General features: G+C 41.3%; 1 protein-coding gene across 2 annotated transcripts; it reads left to right on the top strand.

The window, feature by feature from the left end:
- Positions 1-342: 342 nt before the first annotated feature.
- iqck (IQ motif containing K) lies at positions 343-15,370 on the top strand. Of its 2 annotated transcripts, XM_085271166.1 has the most exons (10): positions 343-447; positions 521-603; positions 943-1,069; positions 1,171-1,268; positions 1,736-1,788; positions 1,929-2,006; positions 2,416-2,500; positions 8,986-9,097; positions 14,939-15,067; positions 15,161-15,370. In XM_085271166.1, the coding sequence occupies exons 1-10, from the start codon at positions 438-440 to the stop codon at positions 15,214-15,216; spliced, it is 831 nt and encodes a 276-aa protein (XP_085127292.1). In that variant the 5' UTR covers positions 343-437; the 3' UTR covers positions 15,217-15,370. The 2 variants fall into 2 exon arrangements, with proteins under 2 accessions (XP_085127292.1, XP_085127290.1); XM_085271164.1 differs by having other exon boundaries at positions 14,939-15,370.
- The last annotated feature ends 2,646 nt before the right edge of the window (positions 15,371-18,016 follow it).

The raw sequence follows: 18,016 nt of genomic DNA, 5'->3' as shown, positions 1-18,016 counted from the left end.
ATTCAGTGTGTCTTTGCTGAACTATTTCTTTCTGAGTCTCGCAGTATTGTTAGGTAAATACGCCTTTATAGGATTATTTCTCCTTAACTCCTATCATTAATCTAAGAGTTATATGATCGATACATGTATGTAGTTATCTGCTGCCCTCCAGTGGTTACATGGAAACTAGAAGTCATTTTCCTAATTTTGCAACAGCTGAAAGTTTAAAACAAAGATATGAGAACCACAAAAGCAGCAGTAGCATTTTAGGGCCAACCCCCCTCCCCGACTCGGTTTATTTTCTATGCATTGCATCGTTTCAGTATATTTTCGCTGTGTCGGACTTGTTTACACCGGAAGTCACGTGAGCACACCTACCGGTGACTCCATGGCAACCGCTTGAGTTAACATAGATAATGGCAGAGATCATCTGTACTAAGAAATAATTTTTGCAGAAAATGTGTGAAGGTACGGCCTGATCTGTTTGTCCCTGTGGTGAAACAGAAAAACAAAGGTTCACGTGTTCACTGTGTCTTTGTAGAGTTTGAGGCCGAACAGCACAGCGGTCCCAGCCCTGCGTGGACAGAGGCCAGCTCTGTGAGCACCCAGCTCTCCCGGCACAGCGTAAGTACACACAGACGACGTGATGTGTGCAAATACAAATCTGTGGGATTTAATCTGGATCCTGTGTCAGCCTCGTTTGAGATAACTGGGCCAGCTGGGTATTCAAATGCATTCTCCGTCATGCGCAAAACCCTAACACATACATGTGATGTGTAAATTACAGCTGCCCTGAGACAAAATGTGAACCTAACTGATGGGGATTTATAAATATTGCTTGAAGTGCAAAATAGCTCCTCCATTTTTATATGGTTTATAACAGAAAACTATAAAATAAATTATTTTTTAAACTATTTTTGAAGTCTAAATTGTTCATGAAAGTTGAATGATTGCTTTGGTTAGGTACTTATGGATGAGCCCGATGTTTGCTGTGCTCTCCCTGGATACTCTGCATTAGAAGGACCTCATCCTTCACGGCAGAATCGCCCCCCAACTGCTGAAACTACACCTTTTCCCCAAGTCCCTGAAAGTAAGATACATAGCTGCTCTCCCTGTAATGTGAAACTGTAAGTATTAATACATATTTGCCATCATTATAATTCTGTCTTTAAAATGTTGTGCTTGTGTCAGATCCTGTCACGCGTTTCTTGGAGAAGAAAGTGTTTCCAGTGTTGGTACCTGGACTGGAGGCTTTGCTAAGAGAAGCCCAGAAAAATGGCTGCTTTAAGGTCTAAGTGTCTTTAATAAAAATCAATTGTAATCCTACAATTGGACCTCTGAGAAATCAGAAATTAATCAAGGATAAAAATCAACCACTAAAATATTTTTTTTTCTGTTCAGGAAGTAAATAACCATAATTTGACATCTTAATCAAAAGCTAATAATTAATTTTATTGGTTTTTTTCTGCTTTTCTTTAGGAAAATGGTAAATTTGAAAGTTCACGGATAACAACAATAATATTTTAATATTTAAGAGTAATTAGTTTAGTGCATCTGTGCCATGAACCTGACATTGGGCGGTAGTCTGATCAATTTAAATGCTGTACAGGAATAATTAGCCAGTAGAGGGATCTAAAAAACAATTCAGTGCTTACAGACACCAAAATGGGAGCTTTGTTGTTTTAACGCTTGTACATTTTGCTGCTTTATAGTCAAGGGAGATGCTGAATATAGGGCAGTCTCTTTTTTATTTCAGAGGAAAATAACAGCGTTTAACCCATGTGACTTTCTGACTGAGTGGCTCTACAAGTAAGAGTCCTCCTACACACACCTCACTCTGCACTCTGTAGTACTACCCTCACCTCACCACATAGATTCTCTCTGATGTCACATTGAAAGTGCTGTGTATGTGAAACACTGCACGTTTCACGTTTTTCATCCTTCCTCAGCCATAACCCTCGCAGGAGTGGACAGGAACCAGTGAGCTTTCATGACATCCCCTTTGTCAAGGACTGGCTTGGGATGCAGTGAGTATCTCTTCAGTTTGCACACCATGGTTATTATAGCTAACAAAGACAAAACTAAAACTGGGTGTGAAAAAACATTTTAGTAAACGAGAATAAAATAAAAATGCTAGGAGTTGCAAAACTGACTAAAATAGAATAAACATTTCAAGGGAATATTCTTAGCTTAGTATTTGTAAAATAACGTGAAATTTTCATAACATGGCCAATCTTACAACACCACGTTTCACTGGTTTGGCCCACTTTAAAATCAAAGTGGGATGTAATGGGCCCACGATGTAAAATATGTTTGACATCTATGGTTTATAGCACAAAGCAACTATAAGCTATGACACACACACACACAAACTCCATGTACGCTCTCCTTTCTTGTCTCATCACTCTTTCTTTTCCATTTCCTTCCATCCTCCAGTCCCAGGCCGCCCACTCCTCTGTTTCTGCGGCTCACTGAGTGCGAGGCTGCTCTGCTCATCCAGGCTTTCTGGAGAGGATACAAGGTATGTTGGACATGACTGGAAGCTGAGTGCTTTTTACAGGCTTTCTGTCCCAACATTTATAAAAAGGGCTGGGGTTTGCAGAATGACAGGTCTGAAAAGCACCAAAAAGTGTGAAAAAATAAACAGGAAACCTAAACTTTAAGAACTGAGGGACGTTTTATGGAATGAAGAGGTTGCATTGCATAGTCTTGGATGCATTTTACATTTCACTGACACACAACTTTAGCTTTGCCTCCTTGACCAACTTCACAAACTCATCAAAGAATTCACAGTGTGGACATAAGATAACATTTTGAAGAAGAAAGTGTGTAGGAGTCCGGCAATCATCCCACAGGAGCACAGCGACCCTGTGTGTGTGCGTGTCTGTTAGGCTACAATAGGCTCCCGCTAAGCATGCATCGGCCAACAGTCTTGTTGTTGTCAGTCTTGTTGTATAATCCCATCCCCTTAAAGAGCCCCCTCTTCCACAGGGGCTGCAGTTTCATTCAGCAGCTTGATTATGTCATCAGTGATGCCAGGCTTTAAATCCCTCCTGTGTGGGTGTTGTGGTCTGAAGCACTCTGTGCTGTGATATAAATAGATATGCACAGACACTTCCAGAGGCAAACAGCAGCATTTCTCTCTGTCACTCTTTCTCCCTCACACACACGCACGCACGCACACACACACACAGATAAACGCCAGCTCCTGTGGTGTAAGGATAAGCAAGGGTCATGTTTTGTTTGTCTTGACAGAACCTCTTCTTTTGTGCGTTTCTTATCCGAAGTGCTTGTGGGAGGATTCAGCCTTAGTGTGGCTGCACAAACCACTGAGAGGAAAAGATGCCAGCTGCACCGACGTGGACAATTGCATTACATTTGAATGATTTGAAAATGTTCTTGCACATGTGGGCCTGAAGATAAAAGTGTGGATGCGGGCATAAAAAAAGATGGATCGAATGTGTGTCGTGAACTGCTGGGGCACCAGCAGAGGGCAGCACTCCCTCTTATTTGCCTTTTTTATTTTCTCCATGAACAACAAAATATAATTGATCTCTGCCCACATGTGGTGGCAGCAGTGAGCCAGCTGTCTGTCACTCCTTGCTGTATGTTTACCCTGAAATAAGAGGTTCAGCAGGGCCACTGATAGGACTGCAGCTGAACACCCCAAGGGATTCAGGGAAAGAGAGAGAGAGAGTGGGTAGAGACAGAGTGAGGGAATGGGAGGATTATGAGGAAGGATGATGGTTGGTCTATGTTTGGAACACTTTCGCATGGATGGCAAACGGGAGGAAAGAGGCGAGCTGATGTTGCAAAGTGGTGTCAGAGTAGGAAGATGCAGTTCTTCTAGGGGGTGGGAAAAGGGAGAGAGATGCAGCACAATCAGGGTCTGCAGCTGAGCGTTGGCCTCTTGGAAGACGCCTCTAGGATCATGACTTATTTAGGCTACATGGAGCGGAGCAGAATTTTTGTTTGGTCCTGACAGGCACTGTAGTGTGTTTCGACTGCTCTCACCTTGACTTGAGAAAAACGGCAGTTAACAGCGGAGTGGGCAGCAGAGGAGGGACGAGCACGTCAGCACAAACCGAGTGAACTGTAAAGCACCAGTGCCTTGTTAAACTTCTACTGGGATCATTAAACATAACTATTACAGAATTATTCTTACACCAGCGTGCAATCAAGATGTCGTAGCTCACAAATCTAATTTCTAAGTAAAGAATTCCAAGGAATGTTTCACTCAAATCTGCCTCTCTGTCTGATTTTATGTGCTTGAGGATAGTTTATTAGAGCATAATAGGATTGTGGGATTTTCCTGTAATATATAGTCAGTATAAGATCAGTGCACTCTGTTCACTTCACCCCCATCTGCCTCCACACGCACCCCATTCCCCCCCTCACACTTACACCCTCGGCCGTTATATAACCAGCTTGACGCAGCGCTGACTGCAGAGGGTGTGTGTGTGTGTGCGTGTGTGCGTGAGTGTTCTGGTAAGAAAGACAGACAGACTGAAGACTAGGAAGGGGCATGAGAGTATTTTTGTAGAGTGGAATTTTATCCCTCTATTATTAATCTCTTTCATCAAAACGCTGAGGGCTGAAGCAGAGCAGTGCTGGAGTGCACACAGACGCACACACAAACACACATAGACACAGATGCAAACTCATGACCCAGACAGTGCATTTGTCTTTTGTTTCACTCACGTATAACTGTTAAGAGCTCCTAGGTCTAAACATATTATATAATCTTCTTTACACCGTGTACCTTAACCTAACTATAATCCATTCATCCATGCCTGCTACTCTAATGCACACTGATGTGCAAGCATGGACACATACACAGTCTCCTCTGATCACTAAGACTTCTCAGGATTATTCAGCTGAGCTAGAGTAGTGTGGCTGTAGTGTAATAAATTCCCATTGCAATTAGACTGTCAATATTAGTGGGTTGTGGTCTGGTAGCTTTGCCCTTTATCATCATCACTGCCATTTCCACTGGCTCCAGTTGCAGATTTATTTATGTGGCTGGCCTTATCTCAGCTGCAGCGCACCTTTTATCTGACTGGAAAAAAAAAAAATCAAACCTAAGTCAGTTTTTTGGGGGGAGGGGGAGGGTCCTTTTTCTGTAGTGAAAACTTGAAACAAATACCATCAGTTGATTTCCACTGGAGAGTTTGGTAGATGAAAAGTCTGATACAACCACACACAGTATAAAACAAGGATGTAGCCACCGTGACATCACCTGTCCTATTTTGAAACTTCGAAGTGTTTTCATTGTCATGATTTTGTTGTTTTGAAACCAGATGTGATAAGCATTGGCCAGAGCTGACCGTGAAATTCGGCATTCATTGGCTAACTAATTGCCAGCCCTATCCTGTTACCCAATGTGCACCTCCTGGATAAATCTGGTTTTGTGACACTTAGAATGGCTAAAATGTAAAAAGTAAACTTGATGTTTTCTAGTGAAGGGTGATGTAAGGCAGTTAGTTAGCTAGCTGCAACCAGCCAGAATACTTCTAGCTTTGTCCAGTCCAAGACAGCGTTGGTGTCATTATGCAGTGTATACACTGTACCACGTATATGACATATAGTAGGCTTTATACAACTTTGCAACCAAACAGTGAAAAACGTTCTTTCTTGTGCATGTTTCAACAATGTTTGATGATGTCATCTTAAAAACTTTTTTAAAAGGCTCATACATCTTCTTTCTCACTGATACTCCCTTTTTTTACATTCCTCATGCATTAATTTTTGTCTGCTTCCAGAATGTGTCGTTTTTCCTACTCTACTTTTCCTCTCCTATCTGTCACCTCTATCCCCAGCCGGCAGCTGGTCGTGGTCGATGGCTGCCACTTCCTGAGCCTGGTTCTGCCTGAGGTCTCTGCTTGTGAAAATGGAGTGCTACTTTTCAAAAGTGTTTTCTCTCTATTTCTCTCTTGGGTCTTGACATTTTTATACAAAGTGCTTTGAGGTGACTGTTGTTGTAAATTGGCACCACATAAGTAGAATTAATTCAACAGAATAGCAAAAATCTTGGGTTTCATCGGCTTTCTTTCTCATAGGCCTTTTAATAGACCTTTCCTTCCTTCTTGTACTGCAGCTTCAGATATTAAGAAATGGGGCACTTGCTGAGTTGTATTCCTCCTGACATAAACGAATAGAGCTGGTTGAAAGAAACACACACACACACACACACACACACACACACACACACACACACACACTTGCCCCTCCCCAGAGTACTGCATAGTCAACAGTAGAAGTAGGTCTATGATTCCAGTTCAATGGTCCAAGGGCAGCAATAGATGAATGGTTTTAAATGTGGTTCGCTGTTAAGTCAATTTGATGTACCACGTGCAGTGACACTCATGCAGAAGATATGTCTCAGGCTTGGTCCTTGCTTACCCTCCTGTAAATGGGCTGATGTCTCATATTTTCACTTGTGCATTTATCTGTGCCTACATTTGTCTTAGTTCTTATTTAAATGTAAGTATTTTTTACCTTTAGGACAGTAGGGTGGCAGTGCAACTGCTTATTGTGACTCAGTCTACAGGGGCATGAATACAGGCCACAGGTCACTGGGCTGGTTAAGCCTTGAAGGAAGCTGTGGTGAACACAAAGATGATGGATGGGTGGAGTGTGAAGGGAAAATAAAGCAGACTGTGGCTGTGTCTTTATGCACTTGGTCGTGCAGCCACTTCCCCGGGTGAGGAGCTCAGTCTCACAGTCAGCTTTACACTGGAAAGGAATGCAGCTTGAAAGGCTGAGTTACGAGACTGCAACGTGTGCGTGCACACCATAATGTTGTATGCAATTGTGGATAATGTGGTGTGTGATAACAGTGGCCCTTGCAGTGTCTCGGTAATTTTTCTAATCACTCTAATCCCAGCCTTCATGCAAACATACAGCATGAGAGGACTGAGTCACATGCACACAAAACCAGGCTCTGCCACGTGAGCAGTGCATCAGCACGTATGATTATATCAAGAAGATAATGCGTTAGCGAAGTTTCACTAAGAATTCAAATGAGTATAAATAACTGTGAAAAACGATGAAGTTGAGATGCATATATTCTAACACGCAGTACAAGTAAAACGTCAACATTCTTAACCAGGCTTCGTGCCCAGGGTCAAAATAACTTAGCCCTGCAAATCAGCTGTGCTGATGCACACAGACAGGCTTCAGAAAACTCAGGCGCACACACACACACACACACACACACATACAACTCAGCCCTTTGTCTCCTGCTGTCATACACAAGCTGTCAGCATCCTGCAGAAAGCTAGTGTATTCATAAAGTCAGCTTTCCAAGAACTGACTTTGATTTTTGCTCCATTTCCATCATTTCGGAGAAGCTGACAGCATCAGAAGCAGAAAGGGAGAATACAAGATTTATGGAGGACATCAGTGAAGAGTGACAGAGAAGAAATGGCACACAGACACAAATAAAGCACACAAGCGATGGTGAGCAAACACAACAGACTTAACCACCCCTCCTCCCTCTGACCCTCACCCCTCATTTCCATTTCTATGGTTTGCTCCCATCAGCAGAGAGGCTGCTGCAGCACTGTGACACCCCGTGAATGAACTATTGGAGCGCTCTAGTTTTACCCATTCCTAAACCTATCACCAGGCTTATATAACAGACCCACTTTTGTACAATAGCAACACTTTTGTTGCCACATAACCAGGCACTTAGGAGAAAGTTGGGGTTGAATGGAGCAGAGTGAAAGGAGACTGGTGAGAAGAGAGGTGGGAGAGAATTCAGAGTGAAGAGAGGTGGATGGAGAGGGAAGAAATACTGATGTGTTGGGGAATCAAGGGAGAGTAATGTGTTAGTATGAAAGACAGTATCTGAGGAGAGATCTACCACCCAGGGAAGAAAGAAGCCTGTCAGAGATAGTTGAGTACAAAGAGCATAGAGGAAAGAAAAAGGAGGAGTAGGAGGACTAGTTAGTGGGAGAAGAATAGAAGGAGGAGGGATAAATATGAACAGGAGGTGAAGCCCTTTACAGATATTTTATTCACATTTGCAACATCAAACTTGCTCGGTAATCTTTCAGGAAGTCCTGCAGCCCACATACACACACACACACACAAAACCAAACACAACAGCTGCAGTAGTTTCATCCAAGAACAGAAGCATAATTCATACAGCCTGGATTAGGCTGAATCAGGGTTCCTGTGAATCCTTAGAAGCTCTTCATTAATCTCATAGTAAGGCCTAACATTTTAAAATGCATTAAAATTAATTAATTAATTAAATTTAAAATAGGAAATAGGATTTTATCACTTGCTTGGCTTATTGTTTTCATTTATTTTTGCAGCATGGTGTAGGCAAGATGTGTAAGTTGCAGTATGTGTTTCAACCACAGTGCAATCAGTATTACTGGACCACATATTTGCATGGAGATCTGACCAAATGGCTTACATAAGCAGGTTTTGGCACAATTGATGGAGCCATGAATTCTGCTCTGTACCAGAAAATCCTGAAGTAGAATGTCCGGAGTGGCCTAGTCAACGTCCAGAGTTGAATCTGATTGAGATGCTTTGGCATGACTTTAAACAGGCCGTTCATAAAAACCCTCCAATTTGGCTGAATTAAAACAATTCCGTAAAGAAAAGTGGGCCAAAATTCCTCCACAGTGAAAAAGACTCTTTGCCAGTTATCGCAAAAGTGTGACTGTAGTTCTTGCTGCCAAGTGTGGCACAACTAGTTTAAGGAGTGACCTTTTCACAAAAATTCAGGTAGGTTTGGATATTTTTTTCCAATAATAAATGAAATAATCATTTAAAAAGAACATTTATTTACTTAACCCTCCCTGGAAATGTTCTTAATGTTAGTAACTAAAGCATATACTGTAACAGACTTTCTAAATAACCTTCTTTAAACAGTCCTAACAGCTTACTAACACTGATTAGCTTGTGGCTCAATTAAGTTATTGATGATGTTTGCTCATGTGAATTTATGCATGTGCGCCCTTTGCACGTGTCCTGTGATTGTTATAGATCAGGGCACAGCCAGATGTTCAGGAGATGCGCCAGTGGCAGAAAAAACTGAGAGAGACCCGTGACATTGGCAAAACTGTCAAGCAGTTCTGGGCGAAACAAGAGAGACGAGGTAAGCCCACATACGCTTACACAGACACTCACATGATATCACTGAATGCCAGCCCTCAGGCTTGCTAGTAGCTCAGGTGGCAGAGCAGGTCAGCCACTAATCAGAAGGTCGGTGGTTCGATCCCAGGCTGCATCCTGGCTGCATGCCAAATATCCTTGGGCAAGATACTAACCCCGTGTTTGCCTACTGGTGGTGGTCAGAGGGCCCGGTGGCGCCAGTGTCCGGCAGCCTCGCCTCTGTCAGTGCGCCCCAGGGCAGCTGTGGCTACAATGTAGCTTGCTATCGCCAGTGTGTGAATGTGTGTGTGAATGGGTGGATGACTGAATGTAGTGTAAAGCGCTTTGGGGTCCTATGGACTAGAAAAGCGCTATACAAATGCAGGCCATTTACCATTTACCATTATATCTACTACTATCAAATTCTCTTCAGTGCCTGACAAAAGCTGCTGATATTCATACAAAGGTACTAGACTGCATAGAAATCAGTCCATACAATATTCAGATTTACAAAAATAAATACGCATACAGTGCGGTGTGTCAGCCTGTGCACAAATAGAGTTTCACACATATAAACGGCTGCAGAGATATTCACGCCAACAGGGCTTTGATTTTTAAAGCTGAAAGACGAGGATTCTGGGAGCGGTGACACACAGAGAGAATGAGGGCAGTGACGGAGAAAGAGAAGCAGACATGGGGAGAAAGTAAGTAATTGAGAGAGAAGATTGCAAATGAAAAAGAGAAAGAAAATGTCTTGAGGGCTCAGGCTACGCTTGTGTGACAGCGACGGCAGATGATGGGGGGGGGGGGATTCATGTGTGGAAAGAGCGGAGTAACAGAGTGTAGAGGGGAAGGGGATGAAGTCTGAGACGAGGGTAAAGTGATGTGTACGTCTTTGCCTGTGGCGAGTGTGTGTGTCTATGTGTGCACTGTGCACATATGAAGGACAGGGAAGAGCAGCTGAGAATGCAGACCCATGTCCACTGTGACTGACAAGCATTAGAGTTAAAGGATGATGACTACACGTTGTCTTTGGAAGCTTGCATAAGAACAGAGTGGTACACTGTACATGCACTTTCTTAAATCCAAGTAGGCTTGCAGGGAAAAAAACACGACTGTTGCAAAGTTCAGCAAAAGAAATTTATTTGTACTAATAAAGAATAGAGAAAAAAAAACAAGCACACAAACAGGATTTTCTGTGGGGGCTTCATAAGAAGCCAAAGAACTTTGGAGAACCTCCAACTTTTTTCTTCTAACATCACCATACCCTTGATACCTTTGGCTAGTATAATGAAATTCTTATCATCTTTGTGCTTTGTACAAATTAGCATACTGAGCTGAATTCACTGATATAGTCACCAATGAGGATGCCACAATACCAATACAGATACCCAATTTGATACCAAAACAAACTGAGTATACAGTGGACTCAAACAACAACTCCTTTATCAAAAAGTCATTTTAAATAGATGATATGGTCGAGTGTTTATTTCAAATTTTAATGCTGTATTTTTTTTGACAGGACATAGACTGAAATGTCAGGATGGTTGCAGAGTAACCTACTAACATTCCTATGAGGTATAACATGTACCATTTTAAGTAAATCTTAGCTCATTTTGAATTTCATGACAGCAACACATCTTAAAAAATTGGCGATGTTGGGGAAAAAAGACTGGAAAAGGAAGCTGTGCTAAACAAAAACAGCTGGAGGAACATTTTGCAACTAATTAGGTTAATTGGCAGCAGGTCAGTAACAGGAGTGGGTCTAAAAAGAACATATTAGAGAGGCAGAGGTTCTCAGAAGTAAAGTTGGGCAGAGGTTTACCAAAAACTGTTTCTACAAATTGTGGACCAATTTTAGAATAATGTTCCTAAATGTAAAATTGTAAAGACTTCAATCAAGAGAAATCTCCGTGTACAAGGGACAAGGCTGAAAACCAGCATTGGATGCCTGTGATCTTCAGGTCACCCAGGCATTAAAAACAGGCATGATTCTTTGATGGACATGAAAGAAACATTAAAGCTCCATCATCAAAAAAAGGAAGCCACATATGAACATGACCCAACAATGCTGCTGTCATCTTTGGACCAAAGCTCATTTAAAATGGACTGAGAAAAAATGGAAAACTGCTCTGTGGTCAGACAAACTGAAATTGGACATTTATTTTGGAACATGGCGCATCCCGTGAACTAAAGATGAGAGGGACCACCCGGCTTAAGACCAGTGCTAAGTTCAAAAACCTGCATCTCTGATGGCATGGGGGTCCCATCAGTGTGTATGGAATTGACAGCTGGCACATTTGGAAAGGCACCATCAATACTAAACGGTATATACAGGTTTTAGAGCAACACATTCTCCCATTGCATATTTCAGCAAAACAATGCCAAACCACATACTGCCTCTATAACAGCACTGTGCCAGCACTGTAGTAGAAGAAACACGGCCTGCCTGCAGTGCAGACCCAGACCTTTCTTACAAACAACTGGGGGCAGACCACTAAATGCACCATCATCCATGTGTAGCTTTTGCTGTCCTCGCTTCATCTTCTTCAGAATGTGAGCATAGCTAAAAACACCTTTAGGTGCATCCTGCCCCTGCTGATTCCAGAAGTTACTAAAAATGCAAATCAAGTCACATTTTTTTGAATATGCATCAAACAGCAGAGCAGCAATGGTGGCACAATGATCAGAATTCTAGCCTCACAGCAAAAAGGTTCTTGGTTTGAATCTGCAATCTGGTTGGGGTGTTGCATGCAGAGTTGCATGTTCTGCCTGTGTCTTTGTGGGTTATCTCTGGGTACTCTAGCTTATTCCCACACTCAAAGACATACACACTTAGTGCAGTTAGGTTAATTGGCACTTCCAGATTGAATGTGTGCGAATAGTTGTCTGTCTTTGTGCAGCTAGCGGGGGTAGATTCTTGGTCTTTTTTTAGGGACATTGTATTTATTTTTCCACGCGCCTACTGGAACGCTGTACCATCATGGTGCATCACAACAAGTTAGCAAGTGGACAGAAAAATCAAAACACATGGCAAAGAACAAAAGATGACTAAAAGAAGCTTCTCTCTACTTTGCATTGTTGCAGCTGTCTACTTTTCCAGCGGGTCCACGTAAATGATTTCAAACATTTCGATAATAAGGATACAGAAGGTGCAACTCCTACATGCACAATAGGACTAATGACACAGAAGGAAAGAAATCCGATTACACCGTGCTTACAGCAGACAGCTCAACAGTAATGTTGTCGTATTGTCTCCCCCTTAGGGAACTGATATATTCAACGAGGCAACACTCATCTTCTACCCACAAATAAATAGGGATGGATGTGTGTCAACATCACACTGTTTGGAGCAATACTGGGAATTGTCTTCTTGAATGAATCCATAAATAATTACAATCTCTACATTTTACTCTGTTTGGTGCTCTAATCTGTGTAATTGCCTGATAATTTACTGCACTTTGTGGTGAACTTTTTATAGATGGGAGGATAAAAATAACCGCCAGATGTAAGCTTTGTAAAATAATAATATATGATAATAATATATGAAAATAGTTTTTAAAAAAGAAACCCTCAAGAAGCAATTACATCTATATTTAATCTATTCTGCTCTTCGCATTTAACCCAGATACAGGAGCATTCATACACTGAGGCGTGCTTCAGCCCATCTGACGGGGGTGTGGCGGTGTGTCATGATAAACACACACACCCTCTAATAACGCTAGTCATGGTAGTGTTTCAGTTTTTGTCGCTCAGAAACAAAGAACAGTGGCATCATGAGCACAGGTTGTTTCCACAGACGCATTCCACACAACAAAGGCGCTCTCTGCGGCCGACGAACATTCTTCCACGGGCGTGTGACAGCCATGCCACACTGCCACTGCTAACCGCCGCCGCTGCTGCTACTGCTGACCTGACATTCTAGCTGGGGGCCTGGGGATGGGTGTGCATGCGTAAGAGAGTGCATGAGCGTCTGTCCAGACTGTCGGCCTGCATGGAAACCATTTTCCAACCTTTTCAACTGAGTCTACAATGGATGAAAATAGGAGAGAACAAAAAAGACAGAAAGTGACAGAAGTTGCAGTTTGTTTGCCGGCTTCTTCTGTTTTTGTTTTTTGGATGTTATAGAAGTCGCCTTCCTGCACTGTGACACATAAATGACCCATGTTTGGTGCACTTGCAGAGTTAAAAAGAGAGCGAGAAATAATTTAGGGAAGCTCCCCTTCCAACTGTACGCTCATTCTTTAAGTCCCACAACAGCTGTGCTCATCTCATTTGACCCGAGAAAGCCGGCGTACAATACCTCCTCTGCCGCTTCATAGTCTGAAATCAGAATTAGTCAGAGATGGAGAGAAAAACAATGAGGCAAAGAGCAAAGAACATGCACACACTGATATGTCAAAAGGTCACATCGCACTAGACAGGTGCAGCTCTCAGCAGTTCATGAATCACCTCGACTGTCCTTGACTGGTGCTTGTTTACCGTCAGTTTAAGCCCTGTTAAAACAGCTTGTGACATCACGTGGTCGGTGACATTGTTTTGAATAGATCAACATGAAATGAAGTAGCAACAGAAATCTGTTAATTGTTTTGGCCTTCTCCCTTGTTTTGTTTTGTTTGGTTTGGTTTTCTTCACCCGCCATGCCAAACTACAGCTTTTTAAAAGATAAGTCATGGGATCTGAATCAGGGAAATGATTCTCAGATGATAAAACAAAAAAAAATACTGAAGGGCTCCATCACTGCATATTTGGATTCTCTATATGTACGGATGCATTTTGAAATCTTAAAAAAAAAAAAAAAGTTATTTTTTTTCCAAAACCGCAATTCCATCACACATAATTAGCTTGTAAATAAAACAGTTCAATTCAATTCCATTTTATTTATACAGCACCAAATCACAGTGTCACCTCAAAGCACCTCAAAGCACTTTATATTGTAAGGTAGACCCTACAATAATACTACAGAGAAAACCCCAACAATCATATGATCCTCTATGTGCAGGCTCTTTGGTGACAGTGGGAAGGAAAAACTCCCTTTTAACAGGAAGAACCAGGCTCAGGGAGGGGTGGCCATCTGCCATGACCGGTTGGAGTGAGGGGCAAACGATACCGTAATTTGCACTCCATGACAGCCTCTTGGGTAGCACTTGATAATAATGTCATACTATTAGGCATTAGTAAGGTATTAGCGAGTGCTTAATTCATCATTTATATATCATTAGTCCTCCTTAGTTTGACATTTATAAATACAGATGTGTTTATCCATCTGTTACTCTTACACTGTGTACAGCTATCACTGCTAGTAATTATCCTAATTTTAGTCATAATGATATATCTATATTTATAAATGGCATACTGAAGAGTAGTAATGCTATATAAATGATAAATTAAGCAACTACACATACCTTACTAATACGTTAATAATGCTTCATAGCATTATTTGTTATAAAGTGATACCGGCTTTTGTTTTTCATAGATATGCTTACTTTAACAGTGTCAAAGCTGTCACTCTTTACTGACTGATAACAACAATAGCAGCAGCAGAGGCAACCAGAGTAGCGTTGTAGCTGTGAAAGTGAGAAAGTGTCAGCACTTGTCTCAGTCGTGTTCTGTTCATAATTTTTCAAGTTATTCTGCTTAAAAAACTGCACTTGAAAAGAACTCGCTTGATATCATTAAAACCTTTATGCAAGGAACAGATAATTCTGCTAAATTCTTTAAAGGCTAACACATTCAAGATTTTTTAACCTGTTATTTAAATGAGCTAATCTGTCAAATTCCTAAAAGATTGTAAGGATCTTTTTTGCCTGGAAAACATATCCGAACATCTCTTGTTTGTCTCCAGTGGGTTCGGCTATGACAGATCTTCCAGAAAGCCCCCAGCCTGGAAACAATGTGTCCATCCAGGTGGTTTCCCCCACTCCCCAGAGCACCGCGGTCCACACACCCACCACCCATATGAGCCCACAGCCTGGTGAGTGGCTCAGACCCAGCCTGCACGTCAAGGAAGAAGTAGCCTCTACATGTCTGACTAATTTCCTGTCTGTGTCCAACAAACTAATCGCAGGGTCTCCATCGTTACTAGGAACTCACAACCTGAGCTACCCTGGTGGGACTTGGTAACTGGAATCATTAGCCTTGTGTAAAAGCTTTTTTTCTGCTGTTTAAACACTATTAAACTCTGTTAGGCTGATGTCAAATTGACCTAAAGTGATCAGTCAAACAAGCCCTGTTTAAGGAAAAAAAAGAAAAGAATAAAAAAGATGCTTGTAACCAATTTGATATGGCCAGGCCAGGATTTATGGTCTGAGATCCGTGTCTAATTAGTTTATTGCTTTCATTGCCTTTTTGATGGATCACTTCCCTTCACGAGTCTCACCCAGCCAATGAACACCATATAGCACGGTTCACATATTATACTGTCAGGAGTGAAACCTCTTGTAACGGGCATCATAATTTCTCTCTCCGCACCTCTGGATGACAGCTCAGTGGAAGATAACCATATTTCCTTGATCTGTCCTTTCCTCTTTCCTTAGCAATAGACATCACTCCACAAAAGAGGTCATAGCATTTCCATTCAAGCCAGAAATTGAGGCCAGAGTCAAAGGTGGCTCGGCACACGGCACACCGCTTTATATCCTGTTTATCAGGAAAGGAAATGACATGTCAGACAGCTGAGAATAAAAGAGAATTGGAAAAACATCACTTAGATCACTGGTTTGTATTTGGCAACTATCTGACAAAAAAACAATAATCTCTAATATTATGCTTAGATTTTTATTACATTAAAGGGTTAAAGTAAATTTGCCCTGTATAACAATACATATGAGAATATGTGCATATATATGTATAGTTATATAATAACACAGCTGAGGAGATTAAAAAATAAAACCCTGTTAATCAGTAAGTCACTTAACATTTCTGCCACAGAAACATGGGATGGCTTGGCTACTCATTACACGCACAACATGAAATAACGCCATAAAAATAGATGTATGAGGTGTATTTAACTTTTGTTTATTCTTACTTAGTAGGAGTATTTTCCTACTGCTGTTTTGGTCTTCTGCCTAATGTGTCGAATAGGCGCACATTTTGCATCATCCCCATTGAGTCTGCCACCTTCAGCTGTTTGTTTTTCTAGCTGTTGGCATTCAAATATTTATCTTGAATCAGCCTCAGAAATCATGAAATTTGATTTGCAAAAATTAAAAGACTGCTGCTCAAGTGACTCTACAGTTCTTCTTCCTGTAAGACTGTCCGGGTTATAGCTGTTTTCTCTTGACTATGGGTGTCAATTAAAGTGAAAGAATAAAGTGCACTCCTGGCATTTTTCCATCTCGCCACAAACCCAGCGTACCTGAGAGGGTACTGATGGTTGATCTTCTGTTTCATGATGAACTGCTTCTTAACCAAGTGAAGCATACCACCTCAGAGTGAGTCATGGGGAGGGTCATGTATCTCCCTTTGCAGGTATGTGGATGCCTGGAAGACAGCTGCCACTGGGTGAGGAGATAAAACGGCCCATTTAATTCTGGGGACATCTGATAGAGGAGCCAGCTCCATGAAGTCTGGCAGAACTGTACCCAACTGAAACCCGATCACACAGCAGCAGAAGGTAGTGTCGGCATCAAGCTGTCAGAGCATAGACAAATAACAACTGGTTCTGGGTTGTGATTCCAGGCTGATGTGTTAGTTAAAACTTTGTTTACACATTTAAAATGTAAACACAAAAAGATCTTATGAATGCACTGAATGTATTAAAGAAGCCTATGTCAGACAGACAAATACCCAGAACATGTAGCCCAAAGTTAAACTACAGACTCATATTTCCATCTTTATCATCAAAGGACAAAGTAGGCATTTATGAAAATGCAATACTGTGCAAAAGACTTGAGCCATCCCTCATTTCTTTATATTTTGCTGGGAAAATGGGAAGTAGATTATATGATTTTATTGAAATCTGTGCAGGATAGGGGTGAGCATGAAAGTCAGTGTTTTATAAAACCCCCTTTATTCTTCAACACATTGAAGATGTGAAGATGACCCCACACTGCTTCAACAAAGTTGTTCTGGAGAGGCTAATCCATGACGGACTGTGTTCCACAATGCTTTTCTATTTGTATGGTTTTACTGCACTGGCATTGTGTTTGGGATCATTGTCATGCTAAAAAATGTAGCTGCTGCCAATCAGATGCTTTCCACATAGCATTGCATTGTAGCTCAAAATCTGATGGAACTTTATTTTTCTGATGAGGCTTTGGTGAATGGTAGATGGATCAAGGGTCAGATGCATTGCTCACATGGGAGGTATTTGCTGGATTTTTTCCTATCCACTCCAGTTTTCTCATTTTTTTGAGGACACACTGCAAACTACTGGGATATGCCAAATGTTCAGCTAACAGCTCTTTGTAAGTCATCTTGTTGGTTGAGAAATAATATTTTATGCCAGTCAAACTGTGTTGTCTTTGCAATTTTTTTCTAGATTCAAGTAAAGAAATTTAAACTAATTATGTGTTTTTGCAATAGTAACAAAGTGCCTAAAGATGCCTAAAGAAATTGTAAAAGAATTCTTTGTGAAGTTGTCTGTTATGTATAGACAAACCTCTGGTTCATCCTTTGAGTTAGGTGCCTTTTGTAATGCTTAATTACTTGTAGGTTGAGTTAAGTAGCTTAACAAACAAAAACAAACAACAACAAAAAAATTCCTCTGAAAATGGTTAGGTACAAGGACTGGACTACATGAGTGAAAAAGCAACCAGTGTCCAAAGAAGAACTTGGAGAATTATTGCTCAAGACAATTTTAAAATATTACAAGAAAGTAGCTTCCTGGAAGCAAAATGTAAAGAATTCAAGGGGTGATTCAAGAATTTGCTACAGATATTAGTGAACATTTTTTGTCAAGAGTCTGATTGGGTAGTTTATC

The sequence above is a fragment of the Mchenga conophoros genome, linkage group LG4 (assembly GCF_057382185.1).
Source record: "Mchenga conophoros isolate Kocher_MC1m ecotype Shallow Benthic linkage group LG4, M_conophoros_male_GT1.1, whole genome shotgun sequence".
In the NCBI taxonomy this organism is placed as follows: Eukaryota; Metazoa; Chordata; class Actinopteri; order Cichliformes; family Cichlidae; genus Mchenga; species Mchenga conophoros.
The sequence above is the reverse complement of the archived record's forward strand: the minus strand, read 5'-3'. Positions and strand labels throughout refer to the sequence as shown.

What these genes read in the sequence shown, in the direction of transcription:
- iqck (XM_085271164.1), top strand. An exon ending in CTGACTGAGTGGCTCTACAA is followed by an intron (nt 1,789 to 1,928) that starts GTAAGAGTCCTC and finishes ATCCTTCCTCAG; the next exon opens with CCATAACCCTCGCAGGAGTG. An exon ending in GGCGAAACAAGAGAGACGAG is followed by an intron (nt 9,098 to 14,938) that starts GTAAGCCCACAT and finishes GTTTGTCTCCAG; the next exon opens with TGGGTTCGGCTATGACAGAT.